The 9858-nt window shown below is 40.1% G+C and overlaps 1 protein-coding gene across 2 annotated transcripts; it reads right to left on the bottom strand.

The window, feature by feature from the left end:
* Nucleotides 1-2253: 2253 nt before the first annotated feature.
* Nucleotides 2254-8633, bottom strand: if6 (Eukaryotic translation initiation factor 6). 2 transcript variants are annotated; one of them, XM_014131589.2, is made up of 7 exons: nt 8528-8633; nt 7949-8086; nt 6810-6895; nt 4932-5107; nt 4367-4543; nt 3960-4141; nt 2254-2629 (listed from the first exon to the last, which is right to left on the bottom strand). In XM_014131589.2, the coding sequence occupies exons 2-7, from the start codon at nt 8053-8055 to the stop codon at nt 2620-2622; spliced, it is 738 nt and encodes a 245-aa protein (XP_013987064.1). In that variant the 5' UTR covers nt 8056-8086; nt 8528-8633; the 3' UTR covers nt 2254-2619.
* Between the last annotated feature and the right edge of the window lie 1225 nt (nt 8634-9858).

Genomic DNA, 9858 nt, shown 5'->3' with positions numbered 1-9858 from the left:
CATTTGTGTAAGTGCTGTGCTTGTTGAATGTCCTTCCCTATAAGTGTGCTGAAAGTCTGTTGTCAATTTGTTTACTGTAAAATAGCATTGTATCTGGTCCAACACCATTTTTTCCCCCAGAAGTTGGTAACAAGCTGATTGGTCGGCTACATGACCCAATAAAGGGGGCTTTACTATTATTGGGTAGCGGAATGACTTTTGCTTCCCTCCAGGTCTGAGGGCACACACTTTCTAGTAGTACCCTCTAATTTTTTGGGGCACTGAGAAAATGTTTGGTCTTGTGAGCGGAAACTTGAACGTTGTGAGTAATTTGCAACTTCCAGTGCGCGTTTACAGTGAACACTGAGGCTGTACCCATACAATGTTAGCCTATTGGCTAATATCTATTTGAGCATAATGTAAGTCTACCAACAAAACCATTGGCACAAATCCGATAACATTCACATGGAAATAGCTTTTGAGTTCTATGATATAGCCTACAGTAGCCTATATGTGGTGTTCATTGTAGGCCTACATTGCATGATACTTTTAAACGTTTTTACATTATGAAGGGCTTGACATTAATTCATAATTAAAAAAAAAAGATTACTTGGTCTAACACCATGGGCCAAATAGGAGACTGTAAATTGCAAGAAACCACTTTAAAAAAATACAATTAATTGTTATTACCAACATAGAATTAGACAATGTAGGCTACCCCTCTGTTGGTTTATTTGCATATTCAAGCCTACACGTTGTGCGCTCTTGTAGGAAGCTGTACTGACCTATACTCATAACTGGGCAAATAACTTGCTAACTAGCAAAGAATATCAACAAATGTGCACACGCGGCAAATTTGATAACAAGGCTACCTAAATTCTATCAGCATATTGATTGTTGTACTCGCGCTGGCAAAACGCTGGATCATTGCTACTCTAACTTCCGTAATGCATACAAGGTCCTCCCTTTGGCAAATCCAACCACGACTCCATTTTACTCCTCCCTTCCTATAGGCAGAAACTCAAACAGGATGTACCCATGGCAAGGACTATTCAACACTGGTCTGACCTATCGGAATCCATGCTTCAACATTGTTTTGATCACGCGGACTGGGACATGTTCCGGGTAGCCTCAGAATAATATCGATTTTATGGAAGTGCATAGATGTTGTACCCGTGACTTTAAAATCTATCCTAACCAGAAACCATGGATAGATGGCGGCATTTGCGCAAACCAACGCATTTAACCATGTAAAGTTGACTGGGAATATGGCAGAATACAAAGTGTAGTTATTCCCTCCGCAAGGCAATCAAACAAGCGAAATGTTAGTATAGAGACAAAGTGGAGTCGCAATTCAACGGCTCAGACACATGGCGGGGTCTACAGTAAATCACCGACTACAAAAAGAAAACCAGCCACATCACTGACATCTTGCTTCAAGACAAACACCCATCCACTTGGGAGCCAAATGAGAGAAGCTTTTTGTGCGTATGAAATATGGGACCAGCACTTTACGTGTTGCGTTTTATATTTTTGTTCAGTGTATGTCTGCTTCAGAATACAAACCCTGCAACACCTCCAGTTGGTTTAATTTAAGATTAGTCATATTCAGGCACTGGATGGACTACCTGGAAATTGTTAATTTTCAGTTGAAAAATGTTTTACTATTGTGCCCTAATGAATGCTAATATGGTGTAGTGACCAGCAATAGCTGTTTTTAGGTTCTTCCCTCTTTTTATTAAAAAACAGTACTTTACAATAATTGTGATGAAGGCTTATTCAGTAGTGTGTCACCTTTTGAATCATAAGTCTGGGGTAGCTGACTGGTTCCATGGGCAAGATGAACATCCAGCATCACATCTGGCCATGATTAGGAGTCCCATAGGGCGGTGCAAATAAGACTAGTTACATAAGTGGTGAAATTGTGATAGCTTGTTTCCACTACTAAATACTAGCCTTCTTTGCACAAATTAATACAGTAAGACTAAGCGTTGAATTTAAAAATGACTGATTCTCTCCATATGCCTTCGGTAAATTGACTTTTTAAATGAAGGGCTTGTGATGCACTACATACCTAACGTGTTGACTTTACACTAGATAACTTGAAGTTTATAAAATGTTAATCGTTTGAAACTGTATATAAATTCAAGCAGTATCGCTACAAATAGACCTTTTGCCAATAAAGATTACTTGAGTCATGAATGCAATTTGGTTTACAGGTGTCACTTAAATACAAAGTAGGTACGAACAATTTGATGATTGTGACAAATGCAATGTGTTAAAGGGTAATCCATTTATTGTACATTCCAAAAATCCACACAACCGTTTGCCATGCGTGGCTTTACTGTAATGCAATTGGCAGAAACACTTGTAATGTACATATCCCACTTCACATATGGAACATTAAAACTAACATTGTTACTGTTTACAGTAAAATCTTGATTTAATATTGCCAGACCATGAGTAGATTTAAGGAATTATGAACTCTAGCATTGATATACCATATAAAATTCCAATAAACATTGAAGGTTTTAACCATATGAGATGACAGTATTTTATGGGAGAAATGTCCAGCTTCTTGCATTCTGCAGCAGTTTTTCCCCCAGAGGTGCCTCAAACCTTTCAAGGTAGAATGGCATCTTATGTGAGGCTGGAAAATAAAATGAAATATTATAAAAATGGACCCACAGTATAGGCTTTTATCTGCACTGGTAATTGTATGTCTTTTCTGCGCATTCAAAAAAATAACCACCCCAAAAGGTGATAACAAATCACAAAGGTGATTTGTTATGTCATTGGCCGTAACTTCTCCTAGTAGGGCAGGGGTTCCCAAACTTTAGGCTCAAGACATCACCATGTGAAAAAAGTGATGTAATAAACAGCCAATGTTTACTTTCTTTGGGGCTATTAGTCGTTTATAAATCAGTCACAGCATTTCATAGGGTTGGGCAGTTTCCAGATTTTCATACCGTCCTCCCATTTACGGGATTACCAGTTTAGTATACAAGGGGGCGCCAAAATGTGAAGACCATTGGGCATCTTACCAGAATGCTAATAAAATTAACACAAGTAAAAGCAAATTTCCAGTGAGCCTGCTAGCTAAATATACTAATGAGCGCAAATGAAAATAAATGAATTGCTAAGATGGGCAATCCAGCTCAAAGTTGTATAGGTAGGAGCTACCAAACGTAACTTTTGGTGAGTTTAGATAATTACAAGCGAATGTGAACGAGACATTGTTCATTTGCACAAATTTGACACATGCTTGTCTGCTCTGAAGCAGCATGTGTACAACGCTAGGGCAACGGGCCTGTCTGCTCTGAGAGGAGGAAGGAGCAGACAGCAGAGAATGGAGAAAAAAGGCAAGGAAATCGAGTGGCAGCTGTGCAGAACTCCTTCAAAGGGCTTTGAATTCTCAAACACTGCACAAAGCTTACAATATGATACCCCACCACCTTATTCAGTTACTTAACTAGCAAGTCAGACTAATTTGGTGCTTCTCCACTCTAATGAGAATTCACGAACAGGCATTCTATCAGCAGCCAGCGCTGTGACTGATTTAGCTTTTTTCTCAGAGGTAAAATTCAAGATTAACTTAAGCAAAACATTAGGAAATTTACATTTCAGTCATTTAGCAGAAGCTCTTATCCAGAGCGACTTACAGTAGTGAATGCATACATTTCATACATTTTTTTTCTCTCGCCGTACTGGCCCCCCGTGGGAATTGAACCCACAATCCTGGCGTTGCAAACACCATGATCTACCAACTGAGCTACAGGGAAGTAGCTGGCTACAAAACGGCCATGCATCGTTTGTTCAAAAAAACACCTTGCAAGCTCATCTACTGTGGCTGCCAGCCAAATAGCTTTGCACTTCTGTCATCTGATAAATTATTCCCCCCCTTTACCGGAAGAAATTAAGCTACCTCTGGACGGAGCCTATAATAACAGAGTTTCATGTTGTCAGAAGTGATCACTCACCTGTCAATTAGAGAGTCTCTCATTGTGGTAGCGATGGCGCTAGGCTGAGACTCGCTCAGTCTGAACACACTCTCGATGACGGACAGCTCTGTGCTGGTGGTGTCCAGCCCAGTGAAGGCACACCAGTCGTTTACCACCATCCCCGCAGCGATGACTTCGCTACCACGGTTCACCGTTCCTGCCTGTGGAGTACAGAGAGGGAGAGTTGGGAATTAGTCAAGCACTTATCACCAACTTGATGCAATGTGCCGTGCCCCCCCCCCGTGCACTTCAGTAGATCTGAGAATAACCAATCAGAGGGCAAGGTAGCTGTATTACTACATTGCTTATATATATTTAGATCTACTTAAATATTATGGGATAGAGACAAAGTAGAAATGAGCTTAAGCAGCACCATGACCACTAACCACCAGAGGCACTTGGAGTAGGGAGGAGAGCTCATCCTGGTCTTCTATGGAGGTCTTGGGGTGTACCAGTCCCCCCTGATTGCTGAAGGCACAGTAGCTCCCCACTAGAACTTGCTCTGCTACTGTCTGACGAAACACCTCCACCTTCAGATTGTCTGCCAGGATCTCCTCTGTCTCCTAAACCAAGATGGGAAATGCGTTAACATCCCCTACGTCAGACAATGTCCTAGGGATGGGCATTTGAAGTCATTTCGGTTTGAGTAATCATGAAAATGATTAAGGTTTTAAATGTGGCTGGATAAGGCAAAGTTTGCCGTATGCTCCAATGAACGGTTGTTCTGATACAACTCTAAACGTAACATTTACACTGCACTCAATTTTTGTGTATAAATTTAACCTGCTAAATATTTGCTTTTGAAAGTTGAGTACTCATTGTAATCAAATACAAACAAGGGACATAACTTATGATGAATTAAGGCACATAGCAGCTAGTCAGACTGGTTAGCCACAGAACTTTTACTAGCCCAGGACAATATTTAGACATCGTCTCATTGTTTCCCCTCACCCTGTCCAGGTCAGGATGCACCAGGGCCACATAGTCATTACAGGCAATGACATTCCCCAGCGCTGAGAGCCTCTCCTCTACCCTCTGGATCTTCACTGTGTCTGGGAGACAATTCCTAATGTGCTGCAGCTCTTGGTCCGTGGTGTTGTTGGGCACCAGGAGCCCATGACGATTCCCTGGTGAGCAAAGTTACAAGGTAGAAGTAGTAGTGTTAGCTGTACATTAATTTATAATTTATCATTTACCTAAATCATTTAAAAATGTCAAGTACAGTATTAATCTATTAAATAAATGATAATGAACGCTTTGACGCATATGATCACATATTTGTGATCATTGTTAAGTGGTCCCTGCAGCGTACCATCGCAAATATGTGATTGGAACGTAATGAAGCAACATTCACATCTGAAAAGCATCTAAACAATGTTCTGAGGTCCTCAACTTTATTCCTCAATTTTACCTTCTATTGTAAAAGATGTGAAATTCATCATCCACTTAAACAGAACTACACTCTAGGAGCTCAGATGCAAGAACTTAACCTAATAACCAAAGTTGAGACAGACAAGCTATACCCCGATGAAGACCGCTTGTCTGTCGAAACATTGGTTATTAAATTACTACATCTGAGCGCCTAGAGTGTGGCTCTCTTAAATTTTTAAAACCACCCCACAGATCACCCCAAATACAAGACTACTGCCTAGCCGTAGTGCGAAAGCTAAACAGGGATCAAACCATTTTAGGAGGGTTTAAGTACATGGAAGGTATCGTGGGGATATGATGCAGGAAACATAACTACGATGAGGGATTTAACAAAAAATGTGGGTCAAACAGAAGTTTATACGCTAAAGAAAAGAGGGGTCTGAGCTGGCAACCCTGAGATACCATAGTTACAATTTGATGCTGTGTTCAAAACTGGGAACTCAAACCGAGCTCCAACTGGGAAAAACCTTTTTTGAACGGTTATCCAACTTGGGCCTCTTTCTGTCGTCATGATTGAACCTCGTATTTTTTCCAGAGTTCCCAGTTGTCTTGAAAGCACCATAAGTCAGTCGAGTGAACTATCCCTTAAGCTCATTTGGTCTGACAGACGCTTACGTGACAACCAGAATGCATTGTAGGATGTCAAACATGGCGCCGCAAATAGCTTAGTTTGTCATAGTCAGTACAGCCGTCTGAAAAGTATTTTACACACGTCTATTACAATCTATACAAGAATCGGAATGCATTATTTGTCACCAGTACTTACTGGTAAACAGTAAATACATTATGCTCCATACATACGGTATACTACAGTAGATAAGACATCACGATATACAGAAAATAAGGCACTTTGATAGGAACACAAGCATAACCAAAGTTATTTTTTGTAAAGAAAATGCGGCAGGGGGAAAAGTTTGGAAGGCCTGTTCTGACTAGAGATGCGCAATGTCTTCATACTTGATCTGGTGAAACACTGGGTGCGCATGGGCTCTTGTCGAAGAGAGAATTAAAGTCTCAAACAAATTGTCCACAATAGTGAAATGGGCTACTTCTTATGTGAATTAGTGAGGCAGAACACACCTCAACTCAAACTTAAAAAATTATTTGAAATTGACAAGTTGAAACAGCCTATAGATAATTAGCAGTCAGTGTGCCTTGGTTTGAGGGCAGCACAGGTTAACTGTCCTTTGCTAACTATCACATTTTGGAACATTGTCATCACAAGCAGAAAAAAAGAAAAATAAAGAAAAAAAACTCATGCTTGGGAGACGTTCCAGATATTTGGAACTCACACGTGAATTAAGTATTCCATTCTCCTGTTGAACTGATGACATTTGTGCACTTGCAGAGGATAGCTGTTTGACCTTCAATGTTGATCTGTTACAGAGCCATACTCACCCACACACATTCTTCCAATTATCCGACATCCTGCTATTGAGGCATGTACAACCGGGATGGTTTCGGACAACTCGCCTTCGAAGACACTAATCATAAATTGCATGTTACCATGACAACAATGCTGATTGTATAACAAACACTCCCCAGAGAAGGCTGACATTACTGTATGTAAGCTTTCAATAAAATTACTTGTCCATTAATGGAAATTACTCTTATGCTCGGTTTTCAGTCCCCAATTAGACAGACAGTGAGAAGAATACAGGGTTAGCCATAGTGCAGCTATTTATGGGGTTTAGTGCCTTACTCAAGGGCACAATGGTAGGCAATAGCACCTGGGATCTGACATCAGTCCTCTAGTTGCCAGTACAGTCCCCACTTTGTTAGTGTCATACAATCACACCAGGAACACTTGTGGTATTACATAACTTCAGTCCTCCACCCTTTTATGTCATAAACATTCTCAAGATGTAGTCTCGATTAGCCTCAATGCTTGGTAGACCATTATATTGGTCTCCCGTCGCTGAACGCGATATCCCCTATTTAAAAAAAGGTTAAATAAGATACCCCACAAAATACACACCAGCCCACTGGTTTACCTGTTTCAAAAAAACGTTCCCCGTCAAAGGCATATTTATAATGCGGAATGCTTTTCCAGTCAGTAGAGGTTAAATGTGTGAACCACTAAAATACAACTTTTCCAGTGCTCAACGAACTCACTCCATCACCCTAAAGTGCGCCGCCATCTCGGATCACGCAGTAATCCCGCTTGGCAACTACCACCGAGTATCTACTAGGGAGTGAGCTTTGGAAAATGTAGATTTAAAACGTTTATTTTTAGTGGTTCACACATTTCACAACCCGTACTGACTGGTAAAGTTTTCCGGATTCGGTGACAGGCAACTTTTTTTCGGAAACACTTATTCATTAAATCTTGTAACTGAAACTTTAAGAACGAAACCGAGAGGGACCTACCTGAATCTGTCCAATATAAAACTCGTTTTCGTTGCAAAACGTTAAAGGACTGGTAACGTTACATATTTTGTGGGGTACTGGAATATAGCGTTCCGCGACGGGATACCAATGTAGCTAACGTTAATGGTCGACCGCACGTAGATGCTATTCTCGATAAGAGATCTTACCTGTAGAAGTTCTCTGACCCGCCAATTGCAACTAGGCAGTATGTGTTTGTTAATTTGGCGAAGCAGCCTATTTCGTTGTTCTTCTCGAAAGATGCCCTGACAGCCATGTTGACGTTTTACAGTTGAGGCAGAACGTTTCTTAAACAAAAGACAATGGATGTGAAGATTACGCACTTAACTAGCTACCGTTAGTTAACAAGTTACTGCTAGTCAAGCCTAGCTATTAGTACTAGCCAAGTGAGCTAGGCATCAGTTAACCCAGACTGACAAATTATATTCTTATAAGATTGTGGCTTTCGATGGCTGTATTACTACAATGGCGCATACAAACGTGACAACTACCATGATTCCTTGCAATATATTACGAAGCGAACCATATAGATACGGTAGTTTAGCAAGCTAGCCGACTGGCTAGCGGGAAGTTGCCTCAAATTGAGTAACGTTTGCTAACCAACGTTTTAAGAAAATCCAGTATCACTAGCTGGTACCCATACAAACTATAGCTATATACCTACGTTTGAATAGTCACCAGATGTTTTTGACATATCGGATAATGTAAATAACAAGAACTTTACCTACTTAAGTGTGACCTCTCGGCAAGCGTGGATCCCTTCTTTTCCCCACACGTGTTCACTTAAACGTTTACGTCTTCTTCTATGATATCATGGTGGTCTGCAAACAAACGTTTAAAGTACATGCCGCCACCTACTGTGCTGGAATGTACGATCAATCATGATCAGCCCAATTCTGTACTACCATGAAAATAAAATTCAAAACCAAATAAATCCCAAACTTTTCCTGGCAAGACTTTCTCAAACTATTGCATCACTGATAAGCTTTCACTTCTTTAACCCTCTTTACTACTGATCAACCTTTTGGCCTCAATCACGCTCCCTCCCACCACATTTTCTTTAATATCAACTGTGGACATTGATATTGGGACCCCAGTGATGACTAGCATAAGCACTGGGGACATGGCTTTTAATCTTCTTCCCATTAAGCTTTTCCATTTTTAGAAATCTTATCTTGCTGAGCCTGGCTACCACACAATATTAACAATCTACCATTTCCAATGAACCGAGCTAATTTCACTTCACCTACCTCTTTCTCTACTAAATTAGTTAGTCGGATAGGGCGTGGTCTCATCCAACACTATCACCACTTTCCACTCCAAATACTCTTGCTTCCTATTTTGGCTTTCTTTACTAGACACTTTCTGTATCATGATCTCTCTTCTTCCTATGTCTTTCCACTACCGAACATTCCGGTCCTTGACCCTCAATTCTATTATTTTGTAATTTTCAAAACATTGTTGCCTTTTCTGTTGCATATTACATTGTTGCCATTTGTACCTCTAATTTGCCTATTTCTTACTTGTAACAAAAACCGAGCTATGTAGAGTAAATTAGTGATTTCGATTAAAAAATATATATTATATGGTAATTATAGGTGTTCTGTCCAGTGTAGGCTATACATCCTGTGTACTATACATTTTATCAATCATGGTGCATCTAGACAAACATACCGTTTTTTTAATACATCAGTAGCTAGGTTTCCATCCAGTTAGCGACAGACTTTCATACAAATATAAAAAGAAGATGCACATTTTCCCACCAAAGATGTGTTTCCATCAAATTAACTTGTTGCAGATAAATCAGATCAAATGTTATTGGTTGCATACACATATTTAGCAGATGTTATTGAGGGTGTAGCAAAATGCTAATTTATATGTCAAGTTATGTATCACTAGATTTGATTTATTACAAGATTAAGGGTGTACTGTGCAACTTTCATAAGGTATGGATGCCTTATATGGAATACAGTACAACTAAAGAAAGGAGTGTATTGAAAACATGTCACTCTGGCCTTGGCCTAACACACCCGAAACCAATAATAAATGCTTCATTAAA

This window comes from Salmo salar, chromosome ssa12 (genome assembly GCF_905237065.1).
Source record: "Salmo salar chromosome ssa12, Ssal_v3.1, whole genome shotgun sequence".
Lineage (NCBI taxonomy): Eukaryota > Metazoa > Chordata > Actinopteri > Salmoniformes > Salmonidae > Salmo > Salmo salar.
This window is presented reverse-complemented; position numbering and strand designations above follow the sequence as displayed.